Source organism: Melanotaenia boesemani, chromosome 16 (genome assembly GCF_017639745.1).
Source record: "Melanotaenia boesemani isolate fMelBoe1 chromosome 16, fMelBoe1.pri, whole genome shotgun sequence".
Lineage (NCBI taxonomy): Eukaryota > Metazoa > Chordata > Actinopteri > Atheriniformes > Melanotaeniidae > Melanotaenia > Melanotaenia boesemani.
The window spans coordinates 22,617,576-22,636,164 of NC_055697.1; the positions used below are offsets into that span (position 1 = coordinate 22,617,576).

Consider the following 18,589-nt stretch of genomic DNA (forward strand, 5'->3'; position numbering starts at 1 on the left):
TTGCCTTTACAACATGCAGCTGAATGAGGAGCAAAATTTAAACAAAGTAGCTGGCAAGTAAAACAAAAAAAAATCAAATGTGGTGTAAAGAACGTGGTTGGTTACAAGAAAAGAAAGGAAATAATGTGGACAGCCAAAGACAATGTTAGAAAATTTTAACATTTGAGTGATTAAAAAAAACTACTTAGCTAAAGTTTAAAGTTGATCATTTCAAAAGTGTTAAGAACAAAAGTTCCTTTGCTCCTTGCTGGAAAAAAGAACGTGGAGCGAAAAATGTTGTTTGGCTGTTCATGAAAAGAAGAAGAAAATGCAATAAAAAAACACAATTTAGAGAAACATTTATGAGTAAATGCATTATAATCTGGCTATTTTTTTTTTTTTTTTTCCAGAACAAATTTGGCTATTAAAATTCTGGTTGATAACTTTAGGAATAAACCATGGCTGGTGATAAAAAAGAAAGTAGACCTGGCTGTCACCATTATTTATTATTTCCCTTTTCATATTTTGATATCTTTTTTTTTTTTTTGTTTGTTTTTTTTTGTCACTGGCTTGTGCATATTATTTGTGGTTGCCACATAAAATGAGTATGAAATTAATTCATTTAACTATGAAAGAGAAGAGTAAGAAACCAAAACACATGACTTCCATTTCAAAATCATACAAATAACACATTTTTTTCACAGCAGGAATGAAGCCAGTATCAGACCTACATGTCCTTGAATTAGAGGAGTTATCCTCACAAGCATTTTATTTGCAATGAACTAATCCCTGATAGGAACCACTCACCTAATTTACTTCAGTCCCTCTGGAGATTCATTGAGCTGCATGTCTCATCGTCTGACTTTAAGCAGCTTCTCTACTTGATACTGATCAGTGAGAGGCAGTGAAGCATGGAAAGTCACAACGGACAAGAAACACACAAGCAACAAACAGTTATTGAGACTGAAATACCAGAAAGATTGTTGGAGTTGTTGAGCAAACCGTTCATTTCTGCTGAGCCGAGTTTGGGTCTGGAATGAAGGGATGCCAGAACTACAGGCAAGGCCAGTTTATTTGTATGTACAAGTACACATGCATGTACAAGACGATTCAACATTAAAAGTATTACAGCAGGGTGCAGGAAGCAATAAAAAGTGCATTAAAAAGAAACTTTCAAAAGAAATCAAACTAATTCAATTAAAAGATCTTTGTTACAAATTAAAAAAGAAGAAAAAAACGGTAAAATAAAAGATAAAATGCAAGAAATAAAAGTTCCAGTGTAAGGAATTAACGGTTGTTTTGATAAAAGATGGTATATAGAAAAGTTTTTAACCCTGATTTAAAACTGAGTTTCAGCAGATATGCACGTTTCTGGGAGTTTGTTCTAGATGTGAGGAGCATACTGAGGTAGTGATCAATTATATCTTCAATCTTTCCAGCTGGAAACAGCCTCATAGATGTCATCAATTTATCTTTTGGTTCGCATCAAGTATCCCCTTCCCTTCCTCTTGCAGCTCTTGGTCAAAAATCTCACTAAACTGTCTTCTCCAATCTGTGAAATCTTCTTTCTTCCTACCAATTGCATCTGCAGAAATACAAGCCTGAAAAAATCTTTTTACATTCGATATGGCCAAGAAAGGCTAAAATCAAGTGTTTCACACATCTCCCTTTTCTACTTAATGGCCCAGATGGAAACTTTACCAGTGAAAATTCTGTCTCATACTTCTACATTTTGCATTTTTCAGAAGAGGAGGTTGTAAAAATGGACCTAAAAGATATAAAAGAAAGAGTTATTCAAAAAACTGAAATAAGGATGTAAGTTAACATCATGTATACAGAACTTTTTGCAGATAAAATGACAAAGTGCTGTACCAAAAAATGTCCAGGCGAGTGCCTGGAACAAGCAGCAGGTTTTGGTTATTACATCTGAGTGAGCACATGTTTGTGTAAATGTGAATGAGATCTGTGAGATATGCAGGTGCTTGACTGTGTAGGGCCCTGTATGTGATGATGAGCATCTGTTTGACCTTTAAAGTTGCCTAGCAAAAGGCCTTCTGAGTGGATTACAAGTGGAAAAATATGGTTTATTGAGTGACAAAAACAAATCATTGTAGAAGTCAGTATGGGATTAGATGAAAGCCTGAATGAGCATCTCCACATCTGCAAAGGAAATCACAGCCCTCGGTTTTCTGATGTTATGTAGGTAAAAAAAAAAGTCCTCAAGTGGAAACTCAAGGACTCAATTTATTTAACTGTTCTTGGTCTAATAGAAGAGGTTAATATTCCTTTTAAACTACATTGGGAGTTTAGCTAGAGGTGGAGCTGCCCATATTTTGCTAGTGATGGCAATCCAAATACTACCATTTATTTTTATTTCTCAAAAACCAGTTAAATTAGACTTTTTATTCATTACTGATCAGCTCAAATAGTAATAAACAGAACCAACACATCTGATAAAAGATTGGAAAATTAAGCCAAATAAAATCTTTTTTTTTTTATTTATTATTTTATTAATTATTTATTTATTATTTATTTTTTTCAAATATATATAACAAAACAATATTAACCAGAGTGTTTTTCTGTAAGACATGTCTTGTGCTTGCCAACATTGCTGGAGAACCGAGAATCATTATCTAAAGTATATAAAAAGGAAGACAGATTTAGCAGGGGATCAGATTTCAAAACACCAGCTCACAAATTAACAGATTTTTAGAGATAGTTGCTGCAGAACTATTTGCAAATTTCTCAGATTTGCAACGTAGATGTTGATGTTTTTTATGTTGCATCTTGGCAGCACGGTCCAGTATAGTCCATTTTCTCTCCCTTTGTCTGCACCTAGTCTGTGCTTATATCCATGTAACAACATGCTTACAGTGGTGCAACTTCATTTGAATTCTAAAAACTAAGATCTCTTTTCTGAGTGGCTGGTGGGTGCTTAGCAACACTACAGGGCGGAACAGCCTTGAACTGGGTGGAAAACTCCATTCTGTATGTCTGTTCCTCATCCACATTTTTAGCTTTTATTGTCATGCATTAGCATACTCATATTACTTTGATCACCAGTCAGTGCTGCATATGTTAGTGTGCATGTGCAGTATGCAGCTAATGAGACAGCAGAGGCTTCTGTTTATGTTGTGGACATTCTTACATTATTTAAAATTTTTGGATGAAAAAGGACAGGAGCTCTCACAGTTGTGTCTGGGTGGAAATCAGTGTCTGTAAGCAGCAAAGAGCGCCAGTTGCCATCTTTCAGTAAGATCACCATTGGAATTTGTTGAGCTGCGTACATTAAACCCAATACACGCACTTAAAAGGGATGGCTGAATAGGGGTGGCTGTAGCTCTTCCAACCGGAAGGTAGGTGGATCACTTCCACAGACTCCGTGTTGAAGTGTCCTTGGGCAAGACACTTAACCCCACGTTGCCTCCCGATTGATGTGCATATCGGTGTGTGAATGAGTGAATATGATATGTAGTGTAAAGCGCTTTGAGGGATTAAACTGACTGGAAAAGCACTATATAACTATATATATATATATATATATAGCTGACTAACAAGTATGCCTTCAACACGGTAACTCTGGCTCACTACATTATTCTTTTATGCTGGAAGAAAAACATATAAAAAAAATTGCAAAGGTAGAAGGAGGCGTTTCTGAGGCACAATTGTGAGAATCTGATAATAGGATCTCACCACATGCTGAAAAATGGAATTCAACACAAACATGCAGAGACAGATTAAATTTATCTTTAAAAGCAGTGCGTTGTCATAGAAACTCCCAATGGGTGATAAAAAATTATGATTATAATCAAGCCTAATAATTTTGCTGTGGGTTTTGTGTTAATCAGCAGGATATAAAAGTCAGCAATGAAAGATTGATCATTTTATCCTACTGAGCTGCAGGGCGAACAAAGATGAGCACAAAGCAAGATCTCAGAGAGAGAGGAGATGAGCACTGACAGTATGTGCAAAATGTTTTGGTGAAGCAGAACAAAAGTAAGAGGGTATAGTGATACATTTTTTTTTTTTACTTAATTAAAAAATATTGAAGCAGATTCTTCTATTTTATGGTCCTCTTGTCTAAAAACCTATATTCTCATCCTATCACATCCTCACACAGAATCAAAGCATATTTATAAATGCAACACTAATAAAAAGTCAGACTAAAGTCACATAAAAAACAGAAGATTGTAGTTTTTACAAATAAGACTTAATTTACTTTTCTTACATGACAGTATGTCACTACTAAGCTCACAGAACCAACGTACTTTCCTCTACATGAGGCATGGATTCATTTTGACAACTAACATTTTCTGAGCTGTCACAGAACATCTGCTGTGACTCACACACAAGCAAAAAACTGGCAGATAAACACAGCCGATGAATGATTATACACCCAGAAGTCAGAAGGACAAACAGACACGAGCGTGTTTCGGGGTTGTCACACAGTAGGATGGACAGTGTTGTGACAGATGAACTGCTGCTGGAGCTGAGGGCTGCCGCTCAGTGGAACAAAGAGATGCACATGCACAAGAGCTCACACTCCCCGCAGAGGTGCTGTATGGCTTTCAAACGACAAAATCATGGAAAAGGAAATGCATCTTTGACTCTAAGTATCACTACTTTAATATTTCTGACTGTATAAAACCTTTGATAATTTGTTTGTTGTAATTTTTTTGTCACTGTGATGCAGTGCAGTTCAGCTCAGTTAGGCTCAGATAATCATTCTTCTAATGGATTTCAGACTAAATTATTCAATTTAGCTGTTGTGTTTTTGATTTCACTGCATCAAACACGCCTTCCTGCTGATACATTCACTGGGAAGCATGTGAGAAAGCGATGAAATAAGCAATAAGGTGGCTTTTTCAACCAACATTTATAATTATGCCTTTTCTACTCATTCTTGCATGTAAGTTGTTACCATATTACAGAAAAACTCACCTGTCTGCTTTTCTGCAGACCTATTTCCACCTACCACCCACCTTCTCCATGTATGCGTGGGGGTATCTGAATTTTAACAGCATTTTTTTGGCAATTACTCAAAATACAATATTCCTAATTATTTTGCATAACAGTTTCAAAACATTAAACATACAAAAACAAATGTACACCTGTCATAATTAGGACAGGGGTGTCAAACTCAGATCTTCGAGGGCTGCTATCCGGCAGGTTGTCGTTTCCCTGCTGGACCGTAGTCTGACACCCTTGATGTACGGTAGGAGATCATTTTCTAAAAACTAATAATAAAAAAAGCTAAACATTTTTACAGATCAATGGCACCCCCTAATAACGGCTAATTTGTCATCTGTCTCGCATCCTGCTTCCTCTCTGTCTCCAATGAGTCTGATGTCGACTCTTGTCTAATGTCTTGCTCTGTTCCTTTCTCTCTTTCTTGTTCAGAAGTCATGATTCTTCCTTTTGTACCATGACAGGAAATTGTTAGTTTGAAGCTGAATGCATTTTGCAGAGGTCATTTTGACACCCTTGTACACCCTTAAGGGTACTACCATCTCACTATCCATTATTTCAGTACAAAACATCACTTCACCAGCACCTTATTGATGTCCCAGCCTTCTTGGGTTATGGGGGCCACCCACCAAGCATCCAGAACTCCATCCATCTAGACCATCCAGTGTAGCACAGCATTCATCAGTGAATTAAACTACAAAATTAGTCATGTATTTTTTAACCCACTACAAACGTTTCTCTATGTGAGCGTTGGTTAAGAGTGGCTGAGATGCATCTTAATGCACAACTGCAGTATCTGTTGTGTCCTGGATGGAGAGGTTGTTTGGGATTCAATAGACACCAGCAGCTTCCAATAATTGCTCGCATCTCATCAGTGGCTTTATAACAGCTGCTCTCTAAATACAATGCATTTGCATGATGATTTTTTTTCTTGCTATGCCTTCATCTGAAGTAAACCGTTTCTCTCTGAATCACACACATTTTTTAACACAGTGTTCCCACTTAAGTTTTCATGATATGTCCAATATGATCATTCTATTCACAAAGCAATTCACTCTTTTACACTTTTACTGTGACTTGCCTAATAATGTGGAACAACCTTAAGTAGTTTCCATTCAGTGCAGCTCACCTGAGACACTAATGATCAAACCTGTCTGAGATTGTTATCAGCGATCAAAACAGACAGGAGAAACAAAACAAGCAAAATCTCCTACAGAGAAACTAAAGCCTATATGTTTAATTAACTGAAATCCTACATGTAGAATAATTTGGAAAGCAATGTATGAAAACAGATAGGGGGCATGTTGAGATGCTTCTAACAGGTCTAAAGGCTAAAGGCAATTCAGGAGGCAATACTCATTAAAATAAAGATAAACTACAGTGAGAGTAGAAACAACTGCTGAAGCACTGATGCATCATGTCCACAAAAGCTGACGGTTATATTGTACTAACATTAGAAGTAAGTTTATTTATAAAGATGTTCACTTTCTTTGCAAATCATTCATAGGAATTTATTATTTTAACGAAAAATTTAGGGCAAAACTGCCCATTTTACATTTTAAACCCAAACAACCTGAACATGCTTCAGTTTAGTTTGCATAACATGGAGCTGACTAGATTGCAACAGTAATGTCACAAGTCACTTTTAGTTGTAATAAGTAATCTGTCATGTGACGCTTGCCATATGGTCTGCTTAGACAACTGCATTATAATATTCAAGGAATTAAAAATCCATACTAAGCCTTTTTTCTACCAGCATTTTGTAACAACACAGATCTTTAGCTTGAACTAACAAATGCTATGTCTCTCTCTGGATTATTTCTTTGCTTCACTGAATCATAGAACCTTGAGATGGTTATGGAAATTTATTTAGATTAATAAATATGCTGTTAACATAACTTCTCCAAGCATTTTTACTGTGAACCAAAATCCATCTGGACCCACAGAGAAATTTAAAATACTAAAATTGCAGTTAATAGCATGTTTTCCTGAATATAAAGAGGAGGGTCAATATGTTGCACTTTAGTGCAGGATCACCACCTGTCCTGCAGGTTTAGACATGCAGCAACACGCTTGAAATGACAGCTTGTTGTCAAGTTCTGCACAAGCCTCTTGACCCATTAATACTTAACTAAGGTGTATTGCAGCAGCTAAGACGTGAAATCTGCAGCTCAATCCAGTTGGTGATCCCTGCACTAGGGCATCAGAAAAATCATAATAATTTTTTAAAAGGGCTTGTGTCACGACCCTCGTGCTAAGCCTGACAATATGAGGAAAGGACAGAAAATATTAATTTTAATTCTTTAAAATTGAATAAAGAAAAAGCCTTAATATTTTCATTAATTTAGATTCAATACTTGCAGGTCCAATAAATATTCCTTACATTCCTAAACCAGCATCAGCTGTACATTTCTATTAAACAGACTCAGTAAAACTGTGTTGTGCAGTTTAATGTCATCATGGTAAATTCAGCAGTTCATGGAAACTGTTCAGTAAATGTCTCATTCTTTTCTAAGCTAGAATAGATGCTAACATTAGCTTCATATTACAGTGACTGGCTGTTTTTGAAGATGGGTCCAGCATTCTGGATTTTTATACCACAGACGTTCCAGTTTGCTGCTTTTTGGTCCCTTTTTATAAAGTTGTTAATACCCAAAAGTTTGAATGGTGCTGCAGCAACAGATGTGTTGGCACTGCCATTGTTGTGATTGGTTGCGCATATGGACGGGTCTGTGTTTGTGTGACATTATGTCAGCATTACGTCTATGGAAATAATAGCACACAACTCATGCAGGACATCAGACAGAGAGGAGATCATGAAAAACAAAATATTATTTACAAATCTGAAATCGCAAGTCCAAGTCAAGTCTCAAGTCTATTGAGTGCAAGTCCAAGTCGTGTTTGAAATCACTTGTGTGACTTTGATTCCCAGACTTAAGTCCCCATCTCTGGTAGATGCACACATCTGTCTCAGTATTGTGTTCTGATCCAGGTTTGCCAAAGTCCTTTCACTTTATTGTTCATCACTGCTACCATAATGGTTTTCCATCTGAAGAAATAGGAGCACCATTTGGAGGAAAATCTACATCCTCAGTTTGTTGCTTAGTTACACTGCTTTTAATGGATGGAAGGCCTTTGGCTAAAAATCTGCTTGTGTCCTTCACCCCTGTCAGGAACTACAGCGTTGAAAAAGGCCACAGCTGTGAAAGAAAAGTGGCTGTCACAACAGATGAGGTCATCTCTTGACCATACTGATTTGTTTTGCTTGGTCATTTTTGTACTTTGCAAAAATTAAGGAAGTAAAAACCTTTTCTTGATGATAGTCATGCTTCTTACCAAAAGAAAGAGAATCTTCAGAATAACAAACTTTGAATGCTGTTGGTACTTTCAAATGTCAGCCTTGGTGATGAAGGGCATGTTTAACAGTACCTATCATTGAGTATGAAGAGCAGAATCAGGGTGAGTGAGTGAGTCACTGTAAATGACAGATGGACAAAAGAACCAAGCGCTTCCATCAATCATCATTTATGGAAAAACACCAAATCTGTCGGTTCCTCCCTCCTGTTTTATTAATCATCGCTCCTTCGCTCTCCAACCTCCTCAACTCACACAGTGAAACTGACTGTCACTAGAAAAATTACCTTCTTTTATTTTCCCTGACAGCTCTCCAGCCTCCATAGCCTAGTTTCTTAGCCTGTCTTTGGTTTCTTCGGATTTTTCTAGTATTTTTCTTTTTATTTAACAGAACACCTCCTGCTGAAACAGACTGATGGACCTTTAATTGTCCAGCAGTGTCCGGTGGAGGTTAAAAAGCTCATCACTCATAAACACACACCGGAGGCGCAGTTTGATTAGCTCTCTGTACTCAATACTTATAAACATCTCAAGATTCACACTGCTGTTCTTTGGCAACTTGTAGATTTATTGTCATCAAAAGGTTAATCCCTGAATGCATTTGTCTTGACTCATTTGTGCCAGATGAGTTTGTCTTTTTCCTCAAAGCAAACAAGGTAATTGCAGTATAAAATACATGCGAGAAGCAGTTATCGAGCTAACCACTCATCATTGGTTAATAGCTACAGTACATACTGACCGCATGCTGATTGTGTTGCAGCTGTTACAAAACTGAGGTCAGAGAAGTTCACAGAAGTTGGCTGTGAAGATATAAATCAGGTTTATAAGCTACAAAAAACACAGTGGAATATAATTCTGAATAAAATGTAATTAAATGTTAAGTCAGGGCTGGTGAAAGAACAGGAATCCACTAATGCTTGTGTCAGTTTGACTTCTCCTCTGCAGACTTGAGCAGGACTTAACATCTATCAGCCTCAGAAATGTTCATACAATTACAGGATAAGAGATCTAAAATAAAATAAACAATCCTGAGGAATTTTGAACTAATTTATGCATTATCATTCGCAGCTAATTTGCATTAATCAGAGGTAAGTGAATAATTTTTATCCCATATAAACCATTTCCCATTAACTGCAGTTACATGTAAATAATTTAGGAGTATGTAGGAGTATTAGAGTATTTTAAAAAATTGTAAATACTTTGTTCCACATGTGGTATAGCGGTTTTAAAGTTCATATATTTTAAGTCTATCTTAAGGTGATAAATAACTTTAGTTTGCTTTCTTTTTTTTTCTTTTTTTCTTTGCAACTTCACTGTTAGCTACAGTTTCCAGTAGTTGCATAGTGTGATCTGTGTCTGAATCCATGCAAATGTGCATGTAAGTATTTACATATTACATGTAAAATATGTATTACCAGAACTATTGTGGGTGTTGGCAGACTGTGGGTTTGATACTAGAGACTGGTGTGTGCTGAAGTCATAACACTGGCTTTCACTGGAGGATGCTGTCAGCTTGCTGTCATAGATGTAGAGGGGGCCAGACGGCTAGCACTCAGACTGAGAGGGCAGTCTGAGTTGTATGCACCAAATACACTATCTTAAGCAACATAGTACCACTAAGCGTGGTAGTTCCTTGTAAAGGAGAGAAAACATTGTTACCTAATAAAAATTGTTTGTGTTTATTGTGCACTGACCAACATTCGTCCCAGTGTTATTGTTAAACCACAGTCCACCACAAGTGAATTATTAAAGCATTTATGGAAAATGCAAAGTTTAAAATGATTTTTTTCCAATCAAAAAAAAAATCCCCAAAACATTGTCATTTCTTCTGTAATAACCTTTAAATCACTCAAAAAAATTAAATAACTGGTAGCAACAAACATCTGTCAGCTGTAGTTTAATGAAAAGCACAGTTACCAGCTTTTCTGTATCAAACAAGAAGAGGAGCTATATTATGGCTGTAGAATGATATTACATAACATTTATTATAGATTTTTTTCTTAAATATATAAGGATTGCAGTTCTTTGACAGGAACAACATAAACCTTTTAAAGACGACTGAGACTGTAGGGCAGTGGAACGTGAAACAAAGTGCAAATGCCAATTTTCCTATTCATTATTTATTTATTTATTTTTTCTTTGATATTAAATGGTCGCTGTTTCACTGCCATGTCTGCATATATGGTGGCCTCGTCCTGTAATTCATGACATAGCTTCCCAAGCTCTACTGTTTAAACTTTTTCAAAGGAAAAAAAAGACAAGAAAAGGAATGTCATAAATAAGAGCTGGCCTAAGTGAGACCCAACATTTGAAAACCTTTTGTAGATTTGACTGCAGATTTTATACATGAATGCGCATAAATAACAACAACAGCATGAAGCAGACAGGGAAAGATGCACTAATAGAATAGATTGCAGTATTTTCTTGCACAATCAAGATGGCACAAATCAAACAATCTCTCACAGCCTGTCACATTGGCATTTCTTTAAATGGTCTATTTATTACCAAAGGACAAATCAATATCAAGGTGAAATTGACAAAAACCGTGACAGCTGAATATTGATTTAAGTAGTGCTTGTAACTGTTGCAGAAATATTCTCATGACTCTGCAGTTGTAGAGTGTGTCAGTGATGGATTACCAGCTGAGTGCAGTGAACTGGTGGACTGTCTTGTGGCATAGTGTGGACAATATCCCCTCATCTTGAATGTAAAAAAAAAAATAAAGTGATTTTAAGTTTTAGATCCTGAAGCAGATGAAGCAGAAGTGGCATTTACTTAGACAGAGAACTGGACTGGAAATACAAAACTAAGGCTGTTTACAAGGACCAGAGTGGATTCTACATCTTGAGGGAGTTTAAATCAATAAACATTTGCAGCAAGATGTTGCATGTCTTCAGTAAGTCTGTGATGGAGAGCCATTCTTGTTGGAGTCATAGCAGCATCAGAACTAATGAGTCAGACAAGCTGAACAAACTGTACTGGGGATTACTCTGTGGGCCCTACCAATTGTGGACAGAAGAGTGTTGCACAAGCTGCTAAACATAACTGACAACACAACACACCCTCAAGACAATGAAGGAGTATCTTCAGTCAGAGGGTTCTTCAGCTCCTGTATTTTTATATTTACTCTTTTGGTAAATGATGAAATGGTGGTGGGAACAATCCAACGACTCTGTTTCTCTTTGACGTTAACAGAGCCCCGAATGCTATGAGGGGGGCATCTTTCTGACATGGTCTGGATCCATTTGTCCCCTTCCAGAGAAAGGTTTTCACATATAAATTGTTCTGAGTAAACACCTTTAGCTCATGTCTTTCAGCATGACAGCAATAGCAAACACCAGAAATCATATCATAAAAGCCTTTAAACTGTCAGGATTGTTGCCAAGCATTAACCTGGCTTGTAAGAATGTGCATGGTTATTTAAAATTGAAAAGGGATAGAAAGTAATGGACTAAATAAGAGAAACCCATTAGGGTGGATTTCAAGCATTAGATCCATCAATCAGACTAGAAATCATGCTTAATGTGAAAGAAGTGCTACACTGTCACAGATTCACAGAAATATTATCTTAATATTAGGAACAGAATTGCACAAAATTGTATTCATTTGTTTGTGCTTCATGCGGCACAAAGAGGCATCCATATGAGTCCAGGCCAGCAGACACAGATGTTTGTTATTGGGTGTTAAAAATGCTGCAGATGCTGAATGTGACCAACTAGTTGCAGCTGCACATCTAGCTGGATGGGGTATGGAGGCAGGGGTTTGGAGAAGTGGTGGACTCATTTTACAATCATCAGGCTCCGAGCACCTCCCAGTGTTTCCATGGCAACAAGAAGCAATCTGCACTAGTGCTGTATTCCTTGTGGAACCCAGCACTTTATGTACAACCACAATTGGCTTCTATCAATTGAGCGTGCAGCTCTGCGGTCATGTTTGTCTGCTCACTATAAGTTTGCGGGTGTTTGCAGAGTTTTGCAGAAGGCCAGAAATGGGCAATAAATGGACAGAGAGATTAAAGGGTGAAGGGCCAATATTTTATGGCTTTAAGGTTGTCATTACTCAGACTGGGAATGAAAAAAAACATCCTCTCATCCTCTGCTGTCTCTGTTTAATCTGGTCATGACTGTAAAATAGGGATGAAGAGTTCAGGGCAAGTAAATATCCATTCACACTGCGTCATTACCCAAATGCCACTTCACTCTCAATCTGCCAGGAGAGAGTAAAAGAGCAGGCAGAAACACAGAAAACGACAAAGACTGGTGAATTTAATGGCTCTGGTGGATTATCTTGATACCCTTTGTCTTCTTTGCAATTCTCTTAAAGTCTCTTTAGCTCAAAAAGTTGCAGAAAACCTGTAAAAGTTTTTTTTGTCACACATATACAGACTCAAAAAGAACATTCTTCTGCGAAATAAATGCACTTCAGGGAGCATTCAGACTAGAATTATTTTAGGATGATGTGTGCAGTGTAGTACATGAGCCTTCATCTCCCTGGAAACAGTGAACAAGTGAGGAGAATAATAAAAGGATCCAAATAATTGTGTAGCATAGTGTAGTGGTAGCAAAAGTACAGAACTGTCCTTCAAATTTACACTCACTAAAAGGATGGAATGAAGCTCTTTCAGCCAAGTTGAAATCTTCTGCTCAGTCACTCTTCACTGACTCCATCAGACCAATGAAGTGAGTGATCGTTAGTTGGACAAACTTCCTCACCTATACCCGCTTTCTCTTCACAAGCTCATTGGTCATCATACATCTTCTTACCCTCAGCCCTTTTCTCATGTCGAGCTCTTCTTCAAGAGCACAGGTATGCATTTTCTTCATCATCTCAAGCGCATCCTTTTCTACCTAAAAAAGCCTCATCTGGAGTGACACAGCATCAGCCAGGGAACATTTAACCAGCAGAAGTTTTTCATATTTTTCATGTTTTTCAATTTTTCATATGCAATTAAAGATCATGATGAAGACCACTTGTGTTACCATTTGTTTTTTTTTTTTTTTTACATAAACACTGGATTATTTGCTCTAATGATAACACAAAGTGTATTCTGATTCTGATTAGTCAAATTTTATAAAAAATGTGCCAAAGGAATTAAATCTGAATGTCAGAAGAAAGAGCAAGTGTCCCTTTATAATTTCCATTCACACACAACTCCTCTTGTGTTTTTGCTCTTAAAGAGGATAAATAGCTTCTTCAGCACTGAAATCTCAAAGGCTTGAAAAATATGTGCATAGTAGAGATGGGGACATGCTGCAACATATAGTCTTTCTCTTTTTAGAAACCATGCAGTTTCAAATATCCTCATCACGTGTAAAATCAGAAACGGTTACAACATATCAGATGTGCCTGTTGCTTGTTTTAACACCATTTCCAATTATTTATAGACTCTCCTCTAATTCGTATAAACAGAAAACACTGAAGCCACAGACAGTGGAATCTGACTGGCTCCACGGTGCATAATGTTGTTGTTCAGCGCTCACATGGGAGTAATGTGGCGTAACTTGTCACATCAACGTGATTTCTCCCTCTTTAGTTATGAAATCGTAGATCAAAGTGATACAGGGACAGATATAAATCTTTTTTTGGAAGAAGAGTGCATGTTATTTGTGCATCAGCTTTTTCTTTTTACAATAAAAGCACGTTTTGTGCATTGGATTAATTTGATGTGAACTTAGAGACATTTTATGCACAAACAGCAGCTACATTCACAGAAGTGCAGTTGTTGGGTTTCACTGTGTCATACAGTTTCACACATCATTACACTTTTGTGATCCTGAACACAGTAACTGGCTACACGAGTTTATTTAAAACGTTTTAAAAGGCCTAAAAAAGAGAATCAGATGCTGAGAGCACACATCTGTTCAGGTTTCCTCCTTGACTCGAAAGTGTCATTTTCTCAAGAGCATTTTATTTAATTTTATTTATTTATTTATTTTTTTGTGTTATTGTTATTAGTAATTTATACTAAATGACCTGCCACCAGCTATTTCATCATATGTTAGTGCATGACCCTTCACCTTAATTCTGCTGTGACATGCGAAGCTGACGAGCCATGGGAATGCTGTAGATCCTGATGTAGAGATGTGACGTTCATGAATGAATCGATTCTTTTGAAAGGCTCTTTAAAAAAATAAAACATGGTAACAGAGTTTTAGTTGTGAGCCGTTCATTTGCAAGCCATTCTTTTTTTATTTACACATTATCCACGCTGCCTTCACGTGATGCGTGTGCACCATTATGGGAGTCTGATGTCCAATACGCTCCATTCACGGGAATGCATCCATGGACAGAAAGTATTGTTCAGAAACAAATTCTGAGTTATATCCAAAATGTTTACTAAAATTTGTTAATGCTACTCAGGTTTATTCTATTTTTATTTATATTTTTTCCTTTATTTCTCTATTTTTACTGTAGTTTTTTTACCTTTTATAGTTGATGTTATATAGGTACAAGTTAATTGTACCTTGCTCATTTTTATTGTGCCACAAAGTTTTTTAGTGAGGGGAAAATCCAAAATAGAGATCTCACAGTTAAAACATGAGCCACCTTATGGGATGATTACAACAAGGAAAAAAAAAGCCAAATTAAATTACGACCAATATTTCAGAATAACTTCCAGACAGACAGACAGACAGACAGACAGACAGACAGACAGATAGACAGATAGATAGATAGATAGATAGATAGATAGATAGATAGATAGATAGATAGATAGATAGATAGATAGATAGATAGATACATAGATAGATGAATGGCAGTATATTCACCTATTTAAGTTGGTTTGTGACCCTCTATTAATGATGTGAAGAAGAAGAAGCACAAAGCAAGCTGGCATGCAACAGCACAGCAGACTAGATCAGAGATGTGTTGATAGTCTGTTTCAAAATAGTCAAATAAGTTAGTGAAATCAAAGAATCTGTAAGTGGGTGAAATAAATTAGGTCTATGTTGTTTCGTGTATTTTGCAAGACAAAGGTTTGTTAACGTAAGAGCCTGCCAGATGAGGGCAAAAACTATGATATGCATGTTTTTATTACTTTTCTGACTTGGGTGCCCCAGCTATTAATTACTAGATGTGATACGTCATGTAGCCAGCACATGCTCGTCAGTGCATGAATGAGATGGCATCGTTGGTACCTGTGCCACATGTGTGTGTTTATTAGTGATGGGAATAAGGGTGTTAAAATAAAAGCTGTTACTAACAATGCTACTTTTTCAGTAACAGGTTATCAATCAATCAATCAATCAAAACTTTATTTATAAAGCGCCTTTCGTACAAGATTGTGGCTCAAAGCGCCTTACATTTAAAAACATTCCCGTCCAATCACCCTCACCCCCCAACCCCCATACAGGCACACACACTCCTTCAGCCTAGGATAATTCAAAGTACATGATGCCAGGTGCAGATGGACACCTGGTTATCTAACTAATTACTCTTTCCATCGTTGCAACACGTTTATCATTATTGATGATAGTGATGGTGTTACTATAATTCAGCACACTGAAGCTGTCGTCATCTGACCAGAGGTTTTACAGAGAAAAATAACTACATAGCCTAAGTGATGATGATTGACTAATGAAGAGTAACATTTTATGGTATATGACATAATGTAGTGTGTGCATCCGGACACACACACACACACACACACACACAACCAAGAGACGCGTGCAGTAATGGCGAGTCCAGAGAAAACAAAGGAAGAGTTTTTACTAGAATCATAAAGACCACTTTGCTCTCACAGAAAGGAAAGACAAGAATGTTATGAGAAATGTTCATAATGACCAGAAACAAAGAGTATCTTCATGGTGGCTGTAAGTAGTTACAGTCATGTGAAGCTCTTCTGAGGAGGAGCTTCTCATGTGAAGCTCTTCTGAGGAGGAGACGGTGCCCCAACATCCAAAGAGCCTGAGATTAGTGTTGATGACTATTCTGTTAGTGATTTATGCCATTAAGTTTTCATTTAATTTATTCATCAGATCTAATATTCAGTTTTATTGTGAATGAATGAACATGAGGATGAATTTGAAGTTCTGTGAAAAGCAACATATTTTTTATTTATTTTTTTTTTAATGTCATGGAATAATGTCTTTTCTCAGGAATTAGTTATTTTGATGATGATATAACTCTGTTACTAACTCAAGTTACTTTTTGGGAAAAGTAACTAGTAACTATAAATTACTTTTTTCAAAAGTAATGTGCCCAACACTGGTGTTTTTTATTTTATTTTTTATTATTAATTAATTTTCTATTATTAGTCATAATATTTCATTCTTTTAGAGCAAATATGCCACACAAAGAGAGGTACATTCCGCAAAATACATAAATAAAAAATAAATAAACAAAAAAAAGGCCGTGTGAGGCTGATAGTTAAAAGATATTTACGTATCAGCAACACACACACACACACGTGGTCAGCCACATTAAGCCACTTCCAAGAAGAGCTAGGCTTTGCATCTTGCTATGGAGACATGTAACACTATGGTAATATCTCTCCCCTGTTCTTTTTAATGTCTGCATTTTCATGTTAGAACAGTGGTGTTCACCTCTGCAGTCTGAACTGAGAGTATAGCAAACCAGAGTATGCATCCTGCTTAGTGTCTTAGTAGGGGCTTCATTAAAGTGCACTAAAAACAGTTCAGTATTGGGCTCCTCCGAAAAGAGTTTTTTATTCACATATTTCAGACCATCTCCGTTCTTTCCACCTCTTCAGTTTGCATCTGGTTTGTATTTTTTATGTTCGTATCAAAATAAAATCTGTCGCTAATGCAGTTTAATAGGACTGTGTAGTTCATTACAACTGTAACAGCTGTGTCATTACCAGATTCCTGTCTCACAGGCAGTATTTCAAAATCAGGTTTGATGTGCCTTTTTTTTTTCTTTTTTACTTTGAACACCTGTCCCAAAGATCTCTGCACGAGGCAGCATCTGTTCATGACAGAGTTTTTTGTTTGTTTTTGTTCTTGTCTTACCTGACAATGATGTACATGACCAGCACGTTCCCCACCAGCCCCACCATGCACACGATGGAGTAAAGAGCGGTGATGACAATGGCAATGATGACCGGGTTGGCGTCGTCGTCCAGGGTGCCGGTCAGCCCGCTGTCGTCGACGCACCGCATCTCCCCAGAGCTGCTGTTGTCAGAGAAGTTCCGACAGAAGCTGCTGTTGTAAAACAAAGGGAGCTGGCTCCGCTGAGCTGGGTCCGAGCTGTTGCCGGCGCTCTCCATGGTCCTCGCTCGGTGCCGCTGCGCGTGTTGCCAACCCCGCTTCTGGTGCTTGTCTTCCGACTCGATGCCCGGTGATGCCCCGCTGAGTGACTGTGTGTCGTTTGCCCGGCGAAGCGGAGCGGTTTAGGCGCGCGACGTCCCCCTAGTGATGCTGAATCTCGCCGTGTTGAAGAATGTGTTGTGTTTGTGTGTTGTAGTGGGTTACTGACAGCTTCTGTTAGTTTGCAGACGGTCCTCGTGAAGCGCAATCAGCCCGCGTGGGACAGTACCGACAGCGTGAAAACGAATTAAGGTAATCTGCCCCCCTTCCTCACCCAAGCCCTGCCTCTCGTTTTTCCTTCCCCTCCCTCACTTCCCATTTTTGAACATATTTGTTTACTCCTTTCAGTGTTTACTCCTTTCTTCTTTTATTCTTTTTTCACGCTCTTCTTTGCTTTTAATTTTCACCCAATCTTTTATTTACACTTCCTTCTCCCCTCATCTTTCCTTTTGTACCCCCCTCATTTACTCTCCTTTTTTTCGCTTTCATTCCCCTCTTTTGGGCTTATTTGTACTATTTTTCATTTCTCTTCCTTGTTGTCTGTTTTTCATGATTATTTTCATTCACCCCACATCCGCTTTTTTTCCTCTGTGCAATCTATCTTTCCTTGTGCTTTCTTCATTGCTCTAGCCTTCTCTTACATCTTTCCTTAGTTCTTAGGGCTGTGGTGCTTACATCTGCCCTGGGTGATCACATCTCAAATGGATGGCACTACAAACCAGTGTGAACAAGCTCAGATTTGATCCCTCAGGTCACATTCAGTGTTAGTCCTGGATACTTTTGTTTACTTCTGTCTTCATTCTTAAGGTAGCCTGAAAGGACCATTGACTCTACCAATGCATAAACAGAACTGTTCATGTGCCCAGGCGCTGTGAAATGGCAGCCTTGTGCAATAAAGAGAGAAGCTGAAGAAGGAAAACAGCAATGCAGCCAGGGTCCAGAGCTAACAGGAGAACTCCTACTACAACCAGTGTACAAAGCAACACTGTTTATGAAAACAATTTATGAAAATCTGATTTAAA

General features: G+C 37.6%; 1 protein-coding gene across 1 annotated transcript in view; it reads right to left on the bottom strand.

Annotated features, from left to right (window-relative positions):
* Positions 1 to 17,922, bottom strand: part of oprm1 (opioid receptor, mu 1) — a 37,215-nt gene extending 19,293 nt beyond the window's left edge. Inside the window, exon 1 of the mRNA XM_042011016.1 lies at positions 17,271 to 17,922. Coding sequence (XP_041866950.1) covers positions 17,271 to 17,527 — 257 coding nt within the window. The 5' untranslated portion in view covers positions 17,528 to 17,922. The remainder of the gene's footprint in view (positions 1 to 17,270) is intronic.
* Between the last annotated feature and the right edge of the window lie 667 nt (positions 17,923 to 18,589).